At 42.3% G+C, this 17,308-nt stretch overlaps 1 protein-coding gene across 5 annotated transcripts in view; it reads left to right on the top strand.

The window, feature by feature from the left end:
* The window catches only part of LOC121930980 (serine/threonine kinase 11 interacting protein), a 37,957-nt gene extending 24,305 nt beyond the window's left edge, over positions 1–13,652 (top strand). For all 5 annotated transcript variants that reach the window (XM_042468069.1, XM_042468060.1, XM_042468050.1 and 2 more), the window contains exons 15-25: positions 176–366; positions 1,622–1,732; positions 2,381–2,555; positions 4,516–4,947; positions 6,748–6,860; positions 6,997–7,094; positions 7,729–7,907; positions 8,377–8,461; positions 8,892–8,977; positions 9,085–9,308; positions 12,740–13,652. In XM_042468069.1, the coding sequence (XP_042324003.1) occupies positions 176–366; positions 1,622–1,732; positions 2,381–2,555; positions 4,516–4,947; positions 6,748–6,860; positions 6,997–7,094; positions 7,729–7,907; positions 8,377–8,461; positions 8,892–8,977; positions 9,085–9,308; positions 12,740–12,880 (1,835 nt within the window). In that variant the 3' untranslated portion in view covers positions 12,881–13,652. The remainder of the gene's footprint in view (positions 1–175; positions 367–1,621; positions 1,733–2,380; positions 2,556–4,515; positions 4,948–6,747; positions 6,861–6,996; positions 7,095–7,728; positions 7,908–8,376; positions 8,462–8,891; positions 8,978–9,084; positions 9,309–12,739) is intronic.
* Positions 13,653–17,308: the final 3,656 nt, after the last annotated feature.

Below are 17,308 nucleotides of genomic sequence, written 5' to 3'. Positions count from 1 at the left end.
ATTTTCCAGGGAAAATACATACTCTCAAGTAGGATAATGCATATACAGTACATAGCAATACAGGAAATAGTTTGATAAACCATTCTTGTAGGTAATTTCTTTAAAGATACAGGATTGCTAGGGCTCTAGAGGCAGAAGTTGACCTAGGCTGATATTTTTGTATCCATGCTGACAGTGGACCTCTGCCAGCCAGTGCTGGTAAGCCAGATAGAAGGTGATTGTGACCCAGAACCAGACTGGATCTTCCTGCGAGTCACTGCCCAGCATGTCATGGAGGTGGAGCTAAAAGCAGCCAGAATTCTACACAGATTGGAGCTGCAAAGTCTTGAGAAAGTGGAGACCTCAGAGATTCCCTGGAAAAGGATGGTGAGTTGCATCTCCTTTTATGGGGAAGAAGATTTCTAGTGATGTGGCCATTGTGTTTATCATTGCCTAGCTTCAGTCTCCTCCTTTGCTTTGAGATTATTCAAAGGTATGAGCACCAGTACCTGGAAAAACATGTGGAAAGTACAATTATTTTTCACTATGTGGAAAACACACTTCTCAGTTTCACCCAATATTCACTGTTAATCCAGTTGAGAAAATAGCTAACTGCATGCACAGCATTACTCTAGGATATAAATGCCTCCATAGAGAGCTGTGTATGTAGTTGCTTGTTTGTGTTTGCATGTTCCAGGTCTGCCCCATCGCAGTATCTTCAAAGCAGGAATATTTTGAGCTTTTCAAGCTGTCTATTTTCAACTTAGGGCAAGGGTGGGCAGAGTGTAACTTGTGCCACCTCAGGCTGTTTTTGTAGCCTGTGGTTTTCCTGCCACCCTGTCAGAAAAAAAAAGTAATTGTAAAAATAGATGTCTCCGAGTGCAGTAATTTTGCGTTTAGAGAGAGGTTGAGGTTGCGGGGGGAAATCTCACACACACACACATCCAGAAGGGGCAAAAATCAAAATTGGAAATACACATTCACTCATCTCCAGTTCTGTATTGTTCTGTTCTTTAAAAAACACACATGTTTTCCCCCCACTTAGGGCCACTATGTGGCCTGTGGCATGTACTGTGAACAAAGGTTTCTCCTTCAGCACTGACAAAAATTGCCCGCACATTTCTTAAGTCACGTTCCCTAAAGCATGCCAATCACTCCCAATATTAGAAAAAATGCTTTACCTTAGTTGGATACAGAAGCCTCAGAGGGCAAGGTCCCAGTGCACTGGCCTTTAGGATTCTCCTGTGATGGCTAAAATGTGGTGTCTTGACATCCAAAAAACATCTAGGAAAGGCAATCAAGCACTTACAGTGGAGCTTGATGACTCTCTGTAGCTGTTTCCTGCTTCCTATGATCAACAGAAGAAAATTATTCATGTTGCTGGTTCTGCATAACTGATAATAAACACAGAGGGTAGGATAGCTCATAGGGGCATTTTCAGATGTCTTTTTGTGTAGGGTAGCATATACTCTGCACTAGCAACAGTGACTGTAGCTGCTGGCCTTACGGATGTTCTTTAGCTTAGCTTAGGCCAACTCTATTTGAGACGGCACCTAATGAAGATTGGGGGTGGGAAGAGAAAAGGATAGTTTTGTTGGCATCTGTAATTTGTTTGAACTGGAAACCTGCCTTTTCCTTCTAGGATCTGGAGTGTGTCTTTCCAGTTCTTACACTGCATTTCAGTTACATCTGCAAAGACCGTCAGAAGCGTCGCTATGTAGTGCTGGATGACCAACCTGAAATCTGTGTACAGGTGAGAACATGATCATACTGGAATGGAACAGACAAGCGACTAATGTGGTTTTATGGTGTAGCAAGGACCTTAGCTACTCGACTTACGGAGAAAAAGGAAGAAAATGCCTCATTGTTCTGTTCCTAAAATGATGACGGCTGGATCTCTGATGTCTTAAGAATACCACTGCTGGATTAGTGAAGCCATCCACCACAGCCTGGTTTCATGATTCTTATAGTGCCCGACCAGATAGCTGGAAAGTCCACAAGCAGGGCAGGAACCGTTCCCCCAGTTCCTCTTTCGAGATATGGTGCCTCTGAACCTGGAAATTCATGTAGCTTTTATGACTGATAGCAACTGCTATTAGTCTTTTGCTGATTTTTCCTTTTCCTTTCTGAGCCACAGTTGGTAATCATAATTTTGAGGCAGCAGATTCCAGAAATTATGTTTTGCCTGAAAATAAATTCTTTTGTTTGTTCTGATTTTGCTGCTGATCAGCTGTGACAGAAGGACAACCTCTTGCTTCTCTGCCGCCTTGTACTCTGTGGCTAAGGGGGTGGTGGTGTAGGGCTATTTGTGATATTCACTCTTACAAGAGGATGCAAGATATTCAGAATAATGGAGGCCTTTGCTGTTGCCATTCTACCCATATCCTGCTACTCCTTTCAGGAATTGCTCAGAGTGTTGAAACCTATCCTGGAGAAAAACCAAAACAACAGAAGTCAGGAGAAAGGAGGCTCAAAGCTCCAGTGTCTGAAATGCAAGCAGGAATTTCCAGGGTGCTTGCTGCTTGGGTGGCAGGGTCCAGGCCCTGCTGAAGAAACTACTACTTTACCTGAGCAAGGTATGAGGTGCAAGCTAAGATCTTGCATTTGATTGCAAGGCCCAGCTCTAAGCTGCTGGAGTCATGGCAAGAGGAGTGGCCTGTGTGATTCTGTAGTGAGGTTTTAGCTTAAAGAATGCTTCTCATGCCATAGCTTGTTTTCTAGTTTTAGAGAAGTAATCTTCACCTCTCCTATCTTAACAGTAAAATGAGAGTTGGATGATTAAGGACTTTATCACACTGGCTAAAAAGCAGAATATTAACAGGATAAAAGTGACTTGGCTACTAGTTATCACACAACATTGTAACCATCCTGCTGCTGCCTTGTGTTCCATTTGCTACTAGAGTGCAACTTTTCATTGACAGGCAAAACCCATCAATAGGATTTCAGTCTCACTGCTGTTCCATTACTGCCTTTGTGTGATAGGTTCCTTCTGCTGCAGTTCTGCTTCTCAGGCAGTTATGTGGTGTGAGTGAGCATGATTCTGCTCCTCTCCCCCCTCACAACAATCCTAGCTTTCACCTTCTGAAGCTGGCTGCTGTATACACATTCACATAGCAGCTGGTTTTAGGATGCAGTTAGCAGCTGGAATTGATCGTCCCTCTCCTTTTCCCTAAAGCATGGGGCTGCTTTGTGAATGTGCAGCCCCAGCACTTTGGAAGAGGAGTGGAGCAGAACTCACAGCTGCCAACATGTTTTCCAAGCTGGCTGCTGTGTGCACATTCATACAGCAGCTGGCTTCAGGAGGCAGTTGGCAGCTGCGCTAGCTCCCTCCCCTTCCTTCTGGATGGTGGCATTTGGCAATGTGGAAAATAGATCACCCAACCATACATTGACAAAGCGCTATCAGGGGTAAGGGGGAGTGTGATAAGAAATGATGGCAAACTGGTATGCTTCCATTCGTGGTGGGCCAGCAAGCTGGTGTGATAAAATCCTAAGTCACTGTACATTGCTAGAAGGCAGTACTAAGGGTATAAAATGACTCAACTGTAGACTATGTGTAATCTAGTTTTCCCTCAAATAATAGATATCTGAACTGGATTATTAGGTTGGATTCTTGGGTTTGGTTGTCACAGAATATTTCCAACCTCCAAGGATATGCAGACTCAGAATGTATAGTTAAACAGATTAGTCTTTAGTCATATCTGTATCCTATGTTAGGTGTTATAGAATCTTAAATAGAATCAGTTTTATGTTTCTGTATAGTGTTGGAAATACAGTTGGCCCACCCCTTCTGCGGACTTGAGCTCACGTGGAAGGCAAGCCCGAATAGAAACAATGGGGCGCGCTGCAGAAGTGTTCCCCCTTATACTTAATGGGATTTGAGCATATGCTCAGTTCCCATCATCATCATCATCATCATCATCATCATCATCATTTAGTTATACTCCCTCTTCAGCCAAAAAGCTATCAGAGCGGCTTACAAATTGTTAATTAGACTTTTCCCTACCCTCAGGCTTACAATCTAAACAGACAAGACACAAAAGGAGAACGGAATGGTAGTGGGGAAGGGGGGAAAGTCCAGCAGATTTTCTCCCCAGAACAGATCCCCTGTGTAAGGGGCGGGTTAACTGTAGATTAGTATTTTTGCTTTGTTTTTGTGAGGTGGAATGTGGGATTCTTGACAAAAGTCATTGCCTGGGATGTTTGAGTAAATTTCTTATAGGAGAGGAAAACAATTAGCCTCTGCTGAATTTATAACTGAAATAAACTGACTGTGTTTCTTTTGAATAATTTGTTTTTTTAAAGAAGTGAATGTGAAAGATTTATAACACACCTTTTGGCATAATTAGTCAACTAATGACAAAAGTGCTTGAGACCAGAGGATCAAGAGATGGGTGTGGAAATCCTAGGGAAAAGGCAGGGTGGGGTGGCACATGAGCGTTGAGACTCCTATAGACCTTGGGCCCTGACTGGTGCTTGACTTGTTCAGTTCAAGGATTGTGGCACCTAGATGTAGGTTTGCTATCTTCCCTTCAGATGCTGTTGCTGCTTCCAGTGATCCCATAATCTGCCCCAGCTGCTCTAGTGACCATGTGGTCATCTTGCCTTGCGACAGACGTCCCAGCACACCATTGCTTCCTCAAGATAGCCTTGGTGAAAACCAACAGGAGGCTGGAAAGTTCTATATTGGTGAAGATAATTCGGAAACTGGAACCAGCTCCAGTACCCAGATTCAAGAGCTGAGTGGTGACCACAGCAGCAATGTGCATTCCAGTTCCCGCAGCTCTGAAGGGGCTGATGCAAGCAAAAGGGATTTGAATTTCAAGAGCCAATATTCTTCCTTCGGTCACACAGATACCAATGGAGGGAGCCTGATGGGCAGCTATCATTATAGTACATCTCGTGGACCCACTCCTTCCCAGCTGTCCCTGAGCTCAGAGCATGAGGAACACTGGAACCTGAGCCCCCGTGAGTACATTTATAGGCAGCTGCTACAAGAGTGGGCCTCTGAGGTAAAAGGGACACTATATTGCAAAGGTGGAGTGATATGAAGCCTCCAGAACTAGATTTTTTAACTATGGAGCACATCAACCAGTTGGCCTATCTATACTGTAAATGGAGGAGTATGTTGCAGCAGGAGTAAAGCAAGAGCTCCACCTGCTGATTGTTAGTGGTGTTGTACAGTTACTATTTTAAAGTGCCTTTTAATTATTTTCAATTGCCATTTTGAATGCAGCCAAAGGTCTTGCTGACTGATGTGTAAATCATTGCTGAAGTGTTAACGGCAGCTACACATGCATTAGTGGTGCTGAAAAGAGATGACAGTAGCCAAAAGACGGGTTAAACTCCAGCCTGTATAACAGGTGGTCTGTGGATTCTTGAGGGAATTCCAGATTATCTATTTCAATCTCTGTAGAGAGTAATTTGGGGCCCTGCATAGCAATTACAGATGCGGGTGGAATTGGTTCCGAGTTTTCCAGCCAGCTGGAACCATGGAGCCATGTTACACTGCCTACCTTGATCTACTCTAAGGACCAATGTCCATGCTTACTATGTCTGGATGTGTAAACAATGAATAAGTGAGACAAATGCAAGTGGAGGAGGGGGAAGTGTTGGATATGCAAATAGGAGCATACCATGAGCAGTGTTAAGTCCATTATTGAGCCAGAATTTGTTCAGCTACAAAGCTGGTTTTCTGCCTTGTGGAAAGAAAGGACCTTAGTGTGTAAACTGGTGGGAGAGAATGCCTTGTGTTATGTTTCTTATTTCATTGTGGTGGTTGGGTCCTAGATCATAGAAATTGAAGGAAGCAAAGGGAGATTGTGATGCAAGAGTTCTGTGAAGCAGGAAGGAAAAGCAGAGAGGGCTAGCTAAGAGGTTTGTAGAGAGGCTTGTAAAGTGGAGAAACAAAGGGGAAGGGAATGGTGATAATTTAGAGTCACGAGAGTGTTTTACAGTGTTAAATAGGGGAAAGTTTAAGCAGGAACTAAAAAAGAATTAGTTAAATGAGACAATTATATCTAGCAGTGTTGCCCTCTTGAATTAAGAAAAATAATATTGATGTACCTGAGATGTTCCTGAGAACCAGTGAGACATAGTGGTTTGAATATTGGACTAAGACTGTGGGGACCACGGTTGGATTCCACTCTGGGACATGAAACCCAGTGGGTGGCTTTGGGCAAGTCACATGCTCTCAACCTAAGGGGAACGTAATAGCAAACCATCTCTGAGCAAATCTTGCCAAGAAAACCCCATGATAGGTTTGTCTTAGGGTCTCCATAAATTGGGAGCAACTTGGAGGCACACAACACACATGCAAGACGTTCCTGGGTGCTCAGTATGTAGGAGAGCAAGGACCTCACCCTGAGGCAGTTCATGGGATAGTTACATAATATAAGAAGGGAGGTTTGTGGTGGTCTGTGTGCAGTCCCTTAGCAGATTTCTGGATGGTAATCAGTTGCTCCAGATATTTCTGGTGGTCTGTCTGACTTGGGCAAAGTCAGCCAGTATGCACACTTCAGAAGAGGGAGTTTGGTCTTTAAAAAAACCTTTGTGTCAGCTGTAACTGAATGGATCCCACATGATTTGAGGAATTAGAGCTCATGATCTGTAATGAGAAGTATTTTAAACTTTGCTCATGATGAATGTGTAATGTAATTTCAGCAAACTCAGGCCTGTTAGGTTGACCTCTGTGCTTTCCCAGATGAAAGTTCAAATTATGCTGTTTATTCCTTAACCCCACTAATTCTGTTGCTTCCCCCCACCCAGCAACCAACAGTTTGTTAAGCATGCGGGACTTCTTCTCTGTGGACCATCGTCTAAAGCTTTATTTGGATATGGAGGTCTTTGACAAGACTGAAGAATTCAAATGCTTTCTCAAGGTATGGGAAACATGAGCTCAATGCTTTATGATCTGTCAGATCTGGCTTTGTTGTGCCACGGTGACTTGAATAGCAGTGTTTTTTGAGGCACCATGTCCCTCAGAGAAGAGGCCATCTTCTACCATGTTCTTTCTAGGTGGCTGTAGTGAAAAATGGTCGGCCGGGCGAGTTCCAGGCACTCCTGGTGGGTTCAGATGTCCGACTTCATGTGTTAGAGGTTAAAGGGGAGATAAGGTGAGACATGCTATTTTGGGGTAGTTCTAATTTCTGCTCAGTTTTCTGTCATAACATGCCTTGGATATATTATACCTAGGAGAGTGATTAAAATAATTAGATATGCACACAGTGCTATTTCAAATTGGACACAGGTTATTTCCAGCATCCTCCATTGTGCACACTGTGTTCTTTGGCAGAGGTCAATTTGCATTCAGCTTTATGTGAGGGAAAAAACTTATTCTAAGCCTAAAATGGATGCTGTGTCTCTGTGGCAAAATCGCCTCCCACCCCACCTATCATGTTGAGGGGCATTTTTCTCCAAACATTTTTAAAAAGTTAAAATTAAAAAAAAAGTTTTGAGTTGGTAGGGTGCCCAGGGGGCCACAAAAAAGGGCTTTGATGGCTGCATACAACCTGCAGGTCACACTTTCCCACCCCTGTCTTAGATGACAAAGGGCTTGCTGGAGAATTTTGAAAGGCAACCTCACTGCAAGGGCAGGTTCTTACTGGAACTGGCATTCTGCTCCTCACCAACTACACTCTTATCCTTCTCAGTGCTGCTCTCTAGTAGATGAACCACCCTGTATCTTTCTGTGTAGTGTGGGATCCCCATCTTTATATGTGGAGGCTTATAATGTTTTATCTGTGCTAGGGGACAGCCGTCAGAGTGGTTGAAGAAGTGTGACTGTCACTGCCTGTCTAACCTTTTTTGCCTGGAGGTAGGACTGTGCCACCAGAGCTTGCATATGGAATTCGTGAATCCTTCTGCCTCCTATACTCTGTTGCTTCGTAACCAGAGCCGCTGCCGACGATTCCTCCAGTGTCTAACACGTAAGAGGGGGTATTGGGCTACATCTACGCACACATCCTTTACTTTGAGATGGAGTGCTCACATATCAAAAACTCTGAAGGGTGACTAGATGATCTAGTTTTTTCTCTAGTTTTCTGTCACAGGAAAGAAAATGTATCACATTAAAAGTGACTTGGGATACAATGCCAGCCAGCTAGCCAAGGGCTGGCAGTTTGTACAGCTGTGCTGAGTTTGATCCAAAGCTAAAGTAGTGTGACATCTTCTCCTTTGTCCTGTGTGTTTCCTCCTGTTTCATTCTAGTTTAGTGCCTTTTTTATTCTTCCTTCATCTTGGCTGCTGTGTTCCTTGTGTTCTGTGGGCTATGGCTTTTCTTAGGATCATTATAAAGGAAAACTTTATTAGCAGCACACAACTTTGTTGCAGCAGTGGCCCCTTCCTGATTGAAACTTTAGTCCTGGAAAATATAATTTTTCTCAATGTCCTATCCAGATCTCATACAGGAATTGCCAACCAAAAGCAGAAGAAACATCCCAGATGTTACTGTTCTGGAAATGAACCCCCAGCATTCATTATGGTAAGAGGCTTGTTGCATTTGTAGAATATAAATAAGGTTTCTCCCTACAGTTGGTGCTAGCACAATATTTAGGAGATGCAGTGAGAAATTCAAGCTTTGCAAGAGAGGTAGACAGGCAGAGTGGAGGATGACACCTTTAGACATTGGAAACTGACTTATACTGAATCAGAACCCTCATGGTTCCTCTAGCCCTGTACCCTTGAGTGGCAGCAACTCTCCAGGGTGAGCTGCAGGATTTTTTCCTAGCCCTGCCTACCTGAAAATGCCTGGCATTATTAGGTAGTCACCCATCCATTTCTTAACCAGGTTTGAAAATGCTTAGCTTTTGAAATCAGTCCTGAATGCGTGTGTTTGCGATGGCATGGTAGTGTTCACTGAACTTAGTCAGTATACTATCAGTCTCATTCCAGTCATTTGTACCTGTCTCTAGGCCACTGATTGACAAAGACCTAGTAAAAGAAGCTGCAGGTGGCTCAGCCAGACCCTTCTTCTACCTATTGGCATATCTCATCCAAGGTATGGAAAGGTCTTGGATTTATTGTTGTTTTCCCAGCCACAATAAGAGAAGTGTGTACTTGCTGTTGTGTTGTTTCATAAGCAATCTGTACAACTATTCTTCCTAGGGGCTTCTGCCTTTCCTGTGACCTTGCTGAGCACCCATAGTAACATTTTCTTGGTGGAAGAAGATCACCAGTGGCAAAAAGTCCCACCTTCCTCTGATTCAGACAGTGGTGCTGAGCCCAAGAATAGCTTCCATCTGAAGGAGAGTGAACCAATCAGTAGCATCAGTGGGGTTGTGCTTTACCGTTTCTCTCCTTGTGATATAAAACTACAGCTTTATGATGAAGTAAGTGACAGTCAGAGACTTCCCTCTGATATACTGAATGGGTGACAGAAAGAGACTAAACCAGTGCTGTTTGGGGGGGAAATATGAGCATTCTTCCATGTCTTTTTCTCTTAATTCCTTTAATTCAGTGGTTCCCAACCTTTGTTGGGCCGTGACTCCCACTGTGGGTGAATGTCCCGCCCACGGCCTCCCTGATTGGTTGGGAGGCCAGGAAGGGGTGGGACTTTTGGCTGCCTACAAGCCCCAGCGGCCTTTGCAGTTGGAAGTCCCACTTTTCCTGGCCTTCCAACCAATCATGGAGGTCACCGCCAAAGAAGGGGCGGGACTTCCGGCTGCAAAGACCACTGGGGCTTGCAGCCCCATCCCCGTCCCCTTCTGCCCGCGGGTGCCTGGCAGGTTTTATGTTTTGATAACTCTGTAAAGTTCCATGCAAAACTTACAGCGCTATCTAAATAAACACTAATAATAATAATAATAATAATAATAATAATAATAATAGTGACATAATCACAACTGGTAGGAGGAAGGTTACTTACATTTGGACATCTGTTGTCAAGAATTACAACAGACAAATGGGTGCTGAAAATAGTTATGTTTGGGTTCAAAATAAATTTCACAACCACACCAAAAGAAAAATACTTTAGTTCACCAAAGAAAAACAAAAAGTTATACTTCAGGAGATACAGCATCTAATAGAAATAAATGCAATAGAAAAAGTTGCAGAACATCAGCTATGGACAGGAGTGTATTCAGTATTGTTTGCAGTACAAAAACAAAATGGAACTTACTGTCCAGTTTTGAATCTGCAGCATTTGAACAATTACATTACATACTTCATATTCAAAAGGGAGATGCCAAAGACAATTACAGAATATTTACAGATGAACAGTTTGATGTTTTCGATTGACTTCAGGGAGGCATATTTGCAATACTCACAGACAGCAGAAATTATCTGAGGTTCATGTACCAAGACCAGCACTACCAGTTCAAAACACTCCTATTCGATTTGGCATCCATGCCACAGGTCTTCACCAAGGTATTGATACCAATAATACCACATTTACAGAAAGAGGGAATTCAAATTCACCCATATTTAGACCTACTGTATTTTCTGGCGTATAAAACTACTTTTTAACCCAGGAAAATCTTCTCAAAAGTCGGGGGTTGTCTTATACGCCGGGTGTTGTCTTATAGGACAGGTGCTGAAACTTCCGAGCTGGACTGGAGAATCTGCAGTCGCCGCATATGGTAGGGGGAACTAAAAAACACCCACGGCCGTGTCCCCACCATATGCGACGATCGTATGAAAGCAGCTACCGCTCTGATAGTCTTGGAGACAGGGAGGGCTGGGCAGGCAGGGAGAGCTGACCAATCCAAGCAGGCTTTGTATACAACAAGGTTTCCTGCTAAGTACCTGCATGTCATAAGCATTTGAATTAAAATTACCATATTGAAATCAAATCTGATGTTTTTTAAATTTTTGTTTGGTGTGCATTGAAAGAGGGGTAGTCTTATACGGTGAGTATATCCCAAACTCTTTATTTTAACTGGAAAAGTTAGGGGTCTCCTTATATGCCCAGTCGTCTTATACGCCAGAAAATATGGTACTATTGGCATGAGACACAACAGCAAATACAAACACATATTCGGCAAATAGTGCAGACGTTAGAACAATACGGAATTATCATAAACTACAAAAAAGCCATTTAATACCTTCAACCAGAATTACACATTTGGGAGCAGAGATAGATACAGCAGAAAACACGATAACCTTGTCAGTAGAAAGACAATCAAAAATAAAAGCAGCGATGGTAGCATTAATTCAATCAACTACAGATGTAATGTAGTTGGCAAAAGTACCAGGCTTACTTACTGATCTTAGCAATACATCTAGTAACATGGGATTATTACCACTCCAGACCCTTACAAATATTCCTCGGTTCTCACCTGAAAATAATTACTCGAAAGAACCACTGAATAATATTAATCCCAAACAAAATTAAACAAGAAATGTGGTGGTGGATGAAAAACACAAACCTGAACAGTGGTCTACCACTGATAAAGCCACAACAAGTAAAAATAACAACAGATGCGAGTCAGGTTGGGGAGCTCATTGCAACCACCTTACAACTCAAGGAGTGTGGCATCCTTCAGACAAGCAGAGAAATACCAATTATCTGGAAGTCAGAGCAGTATGTCCAGCACTTCTGAGTTTCAAGAATCACATTTGCCAGAAACACGTACCGATAGTCACAGACTATATATATATATATATATATACACACACACACACACACACACACACACACACACACACACACACACACAGTATATGGATGGAAAAACCCAGGGAGGGGGAGGGGGGATGGAAAAAAATGGGGAAAAAAACAAGAAAAATTGAAAAAAGAAAGAAAATCAATTATGGAATATTTTATTTTAGCATGATTCAGGAAAAGCATGAACAAAAATGTTTTTCCCCTAATTTTTCTGCGGACCTTCACATTTCTATCTGCACTATCAATTAACCCAAATTTGTGTACATTTGAGAAACACAATTTTGTACTTACATTAGATCCAACATTTTTGCCAAAATGTGTTATTCAGAAATATCACAACAACAGCATCTACTTACCAACATTTTGCCCTAAGCCGGTACATCCTGAATAGAAGAGGTGGCACACTCTTGATGTGAAATGAGCAGTGAAGCTCTATTAAAAAGAACATAATCAATTAGAAAAACTGAAGCTTTGTTTGTTTCCTTTAATCTGAGGACAGTAGGACACAAGGCATCCATAACTATAACAGGAAGATGGATCAAGGCTTGCATTCTGCAGTGTTATGACTTTGAATGGAAGGTACAGCCAAAAAAATGTATGGCCACATTCCACCAGATTATGGCCACAAGTAAAGCTTATGCAGTATCTTCGTCATTACAAGATGTATGTAATGCAGTGGATTGGACCGAACCAACAACCCTTAGATAGTATAAAATAGATAAATACAGGTCAGCACAGGCAGCATTTGGCAAGACAGCGCTGCAGGTTGTGTTGGACCAATAGAATATCCTGCCCATAAATTCAAAGCTTGGGTATATCCTACTGGAAGTGGAGTGATAGACCCTGCCATCCTGAGAATGAGGAGTTGATACACACCATGAACAGTCATTCTAGGATGGCAGGGGAATCAATCTACGCCTCCCCCCCCCCCCCCAAAAAAAAGCAAATAGGGCTAGATAACAAAACTGAGGAGAAGGGGTTAGGGTCTCAATCGATTTTAACTGAAAAGAACGGGACTCCTGCCTCGCGGTCGGTGTGCATGGGACGAACCCAGATGAAGTGGATTGATTCACCTGCAATCTTAGAATGACCGTTCACAGTGAGTACCGACTCCTCATTCCCTGATAATTTGAACTCTGCCCTCTTCCTCTGCAGGTCCTAAAAGTGGAGAGCACTTGGCACTTGCGAACAGAGTGTCCGGACCTTCTGGCTGAGCTGGTGGAATGGTTGCGTATGCCCTGGGAAGAGATGTTTTCAATTGCTCTCCGGAAGACTGTGCTTGAGGTGCTGGAGTGAATTAAGGAGAATCTGACTGGAAAATTTCTACTCTTGTTGGATTAAAGTTCTTGGGCCACTTCCACGTCTCTGATTAACAAAATAATTGTGAATTTTGCTGGTGCTGCTGGGAAGTCCCAGCAACAACTGGTAACTACAGCAGGATAGTGTGGGTCCTTTATGTATTTGTACAACACAGGAATATGGACAGTTGTGAAGCCTCTTTAATGATTTCATAGGTCGCTTCTTGTGGAGCAGGAAGTGAGACAGCCACTGACAGGGACATAAATCACCTCCTATTGGACTGTAGGAGCCATCTTCGAGTTTCCAGGAGCAATCCCCAGCTATCAACAACGATTCCATGAGCACTCGTCACTTTCTTCTGGGTAACAGCTGCTGGAATTCGTGGAGCTAGTCATACAAAGTAATTATTTCTAGATTGTGCACAGAACTGAATTCTTATAGTTCTGGTTCAAGAGACCTAAGGCTCTCACTGTAGACCCCAGAAACTTTCCAACCTTCCTTGTTTAACAATGAGGGCCTTGCTTTTCAGACTCATCAAGAACATACATGGGAATCTGTGTCTCTGTGCTGGACTAGCCTTTCCAAGGATGGTCTTAGCTGCTAGGTGGAGAATCAAGAACTCTTGTACATTATGTCTCTGTTGATGCAGAGAGAATTCAGGGTCTTTGGGTATGAATCACTGGAAACTGTAGCCTTCCCTGGGCAGGACAAAGATCAGTTTTAACTGTGAGACTTTTATTTTTGTTGTCTAATAAAAATGTTTTTATTAGCCTTTTGCTTTTTTCTCAGCTAATGCATTCTATACAGCTCAGATTTTGCAAGCAATTGGTATTGCTGTTTTCCTTCCAATGCATACGTGAGTAGACCTAATTTTTAGTTTAAATGTGAAGTGATGGGTCTAGACTTGGGGACTAACGTGGTTCGCCCACCATTTATTGATTCTAGTACTCCAAGAGCACCATAGGGAGATGAGTAAAAAGAATAGAGCTTAGAAACACTGTTTTTCCAGACTACAATTTCCAGAATTTCCCAGCCACCATGGGATGTTTGGGTGTTAGTAAAAAAAAAAAAGTAAAATTGCTGAGCTCTCGAAAGGTGTAGATCAGCAAACGTGTTATGATCCTCACTTTCCTAGGACAAACATTAAAGTAGATAACATAATTATGTTTTATATCCCTATGTGAAACTTGTCTCTACAGCTTATATTAAGCTAAGGAGGACTTTTGTCCTCTTGTTTCTGGGCTTCCTTTCTTGTTGGTGGCGGAACAAGACTGACATGTGTTGGAGACATTGTGTTGCTCAGACCAAGGCACTGTAGAATGATGCAACCGCCATCCTAAATTTCCTCTCCTCTTGTTCCTCCACCCCACCCCCCCAGCATTCTGTTCTTTGTGTTTGTGTTAAGTGGAAAACTCAAATTTCTTCTTGGATCATTCTTGGGAGATTTCCTGGCAAAAATGTGAACTGTTCCTCCAGCAGTATACCCTGGAGCACAAAAATCATCCCAGTATGTTGCGTGACCAGTTAGCTGACCTTCTGCATTCTAAAGAACAAAGCATGTCTTGATTAGCAGCCCCAGCTAACAGAGGACTGAAGCAGCAGCAGTGTTTCAAGAACTAAGGTTTTTGTGGAGTCTGAGAAGACACTGCAAAAGGCCAACTGCTACGGCAGCAGTCTCTGGTGTGCCGTGAAGCATATCTGCTTGGAGGAAACACCCAGTGCATTGAGACCCAGATCCTCTTTGCCTTTGCATTGCATAAATGCTTACAATGTAATCCACTTCACTCCTCAAGGCCCCAACCCACCTCTAGTCATTCTTGAGTAATTAAGGTCATTAAGTGTCAGCCTGTGAAGCTAAGAAAAATATTTTTCCTACTGTTACTATACAAGTGATTCTGGTCATCACAATCTAATTTTTTTGGGGGGGGGAGGCACTACATGTGTGACCTTAAACTTCTTATGCATTCCAAGGCTCCCTGTGTTCTCCCACTCCACAGGTAAGAATCTTGCAAGTCAAAGGAAGCTAGATTTTAGAATGATTTCCAGAAGGCTATTCAATAATCCTTTAATAGAATTTGAATTAAGGTTTCTTGCATTCAGTCTCAATATATTGTCACTATGCTACACTAGGTCATCAGTTGGGTCTACAGTCATATACTTTCTATTTAAATAAATAATTGTTGCAGTGTATGGACATGTAGTAAATCATGCTGTTGCTTCAAAAATGTTTCCAGTTCTGTTCCAAGTGTATGCAAACTCTCCGGGATCCCTGCCCAGCGGCACCAATATAAATTAGCTGTTCCACAGCCGAGATCCTCCCTCAACAACTTGAGCATCCAGTCTTCAGCCAAGTGTGAAGAGATGTAGACTGGGGGAGTAATTGCACATTCTCATTAGAAGAAGAATAGGCCAGATAAAAGATTTTTTTCCATTCTCAGGATGTTTTAAGGACGTACTTTTCTATTTAAACACACCTAGCTTGAAGGTCTTGGCAGTAGTTAAACTGCCTGGCTCTTTCACTATGTTTGGGAGCAGGTTTTAATGGAAATGACTAAAAAATATGCTAATTTCAAGAGAGTTTAAAATGTCTAAGCTATCTTCTTGGTCTACTAGTTGACAAATTTGTCAGTGGCAGAGGAGGACCAGCTCACATAAAGCTGTCTTTCTCTTGGGTTTTAGGGACACTTCTGTGTGACCAGTGCTAGCTCACTTGCCACATCACATTTGAGAGCCTACAGTTAGAGAGAAATTATCTTCTAACCAACAAGATGTCTAAATTGAGACTATTATACTTTGGCCATATCATAAGAAGATGAACAGGTAAGCTCCACTAGAAAAGATGATAATGCTTAGATGGAAGTAGGAAAAGAGTAAGACTGTATACCAGATGAATAGACTTGGTTACAGAAGCCACAGGCCTGTGTTTACAAGACCTGAGCAAGGCAGTTGATGGTAGAGTGACTTGGTGGGCTTTCATTCATGTGGTTGTCATAAGTCAAAGTCAATGACAGTTAACACAACAACCAGCACATGCAGGTTTGCAGCTTTCCAAAGGCTGGATCAATAGACTGGAATGTCTCTAGACAATCAGAGAACATATGCCACAACTAGATCTTTGTCTTAGTCCTGTAAATCCCTATTCAGAGAAAGAAATGTGATAGACAGTAAGTATATAATATGGATTGGAAAGCAAGGGAGTGGCTTTACTGATAAAGAGCATAAGATGCTGATAGACACAATGCCTTGCAGAATTGCATGGCAATACTTCAAAATGTTGTTCCTCATGCAACCTGACAGAGCTGGAATAATTTTGCCAAGAAGAATGGGCAAAAATTATTTGATGCACAAAGCTGATGGAGACTAATACAAGAAGACTGACAGCTGTAATTGCTGCCAAATGTGTCTCTGAAGAATTGGTGGTGGATGAGATAGACATTTATGCAACCAAGAAGTGGTCAGTTTGCTTTTGTTTATTTCACTTTTGTGCCACAATAAATATATTTGTACATTGACAGTGTTGAGAATCATATTATATACATCAAGCAGTAACAGTGCCAGTTGAATGCATTTCAGTTCTAAGTTATAACAATGAAATGTAAAAAAGTAAAAAATGTAGACAAGCTGAAATCTAACTTCTGCAAGACACTGCAAATACTTGGGTGAGAGGAAGCTGATGTTGGGTGCTTTAAAAATATTAGAGATTAAGTCTGTATTTGTTTACATTTTAGGTAGAAGTGTGTGTAAGGGTAGATGCTCCCAGCCCAAGCCTCCAGGGCTCATGGAAACATACAGACTAACAGAGACAAAAAAAAAAAAAAAACCCTACATGAATAGCAACATGATTTGTGTAGCAGATTCCATACATGGTGTCTTTTACGAAATCAGATAATTGGTTCATGGTCGTTCAGTACTATATAATCTGGAACCAGAGGTTCTGTTCAGAGAGAGCCATAAATACAAGCAACTCTGTTGATTCATTCATACAACCCCATTCACCCCCCCCCCAAATCTCAACAATGCACAGCACAACATCCACTAAGATCAATTGGCAGTCATAGAATAGAGTGTTGGCAAAAGAAGAGGGCTGCTGACAACAGGATGAGTTGGAGGTCTCTCATTCCTTGTTGGTAGCTGCCTTTAAGATGACTTTGAGTTAAGGTCACCTAAGGAATGAGAGACCTCCAAGCCACCCTATCATCAATAGCCCTGCTCAGCTCTTGCAGACTCAGGGCCTTGACTTCCTTGATTATGTTTATCCATCAGAAATGCAGTCTTCCTCTCCTCCTACTGCCCTCCATGTTACCAAGCATTATCTTATTTTTTAGTGTGTCATGGCTTCTCATGAGACAGCCAAAATAAGACAACCTCAGTTTGGTCATATTTGCTTCTAGAGACATTTGGGGCCTGATTTGCTGTAGGGCCTAT

This window comes from Sceloporus undulatus, chromosome 1 (genome assembly GCF_019175285.1).
Source record: "Sceloporus undulatus isolate JIND9_A2432 ecotype Alabama chromosome 1, SceUnd_v1.1, whole genome shotgun sequence".
Classification (NCBI taxonomy): domain Eukaryota; kingdom Metazoa; phylum Chordata; class Lepidosauria; order Squamata; family Phrynosomatidae; genus Sceloporus; species Sceloporus undulatus.
Note: the sequence above shows the minus strand (reverse complement) of the source record. Positions and strands in the feature narration are given on the sequence as shown.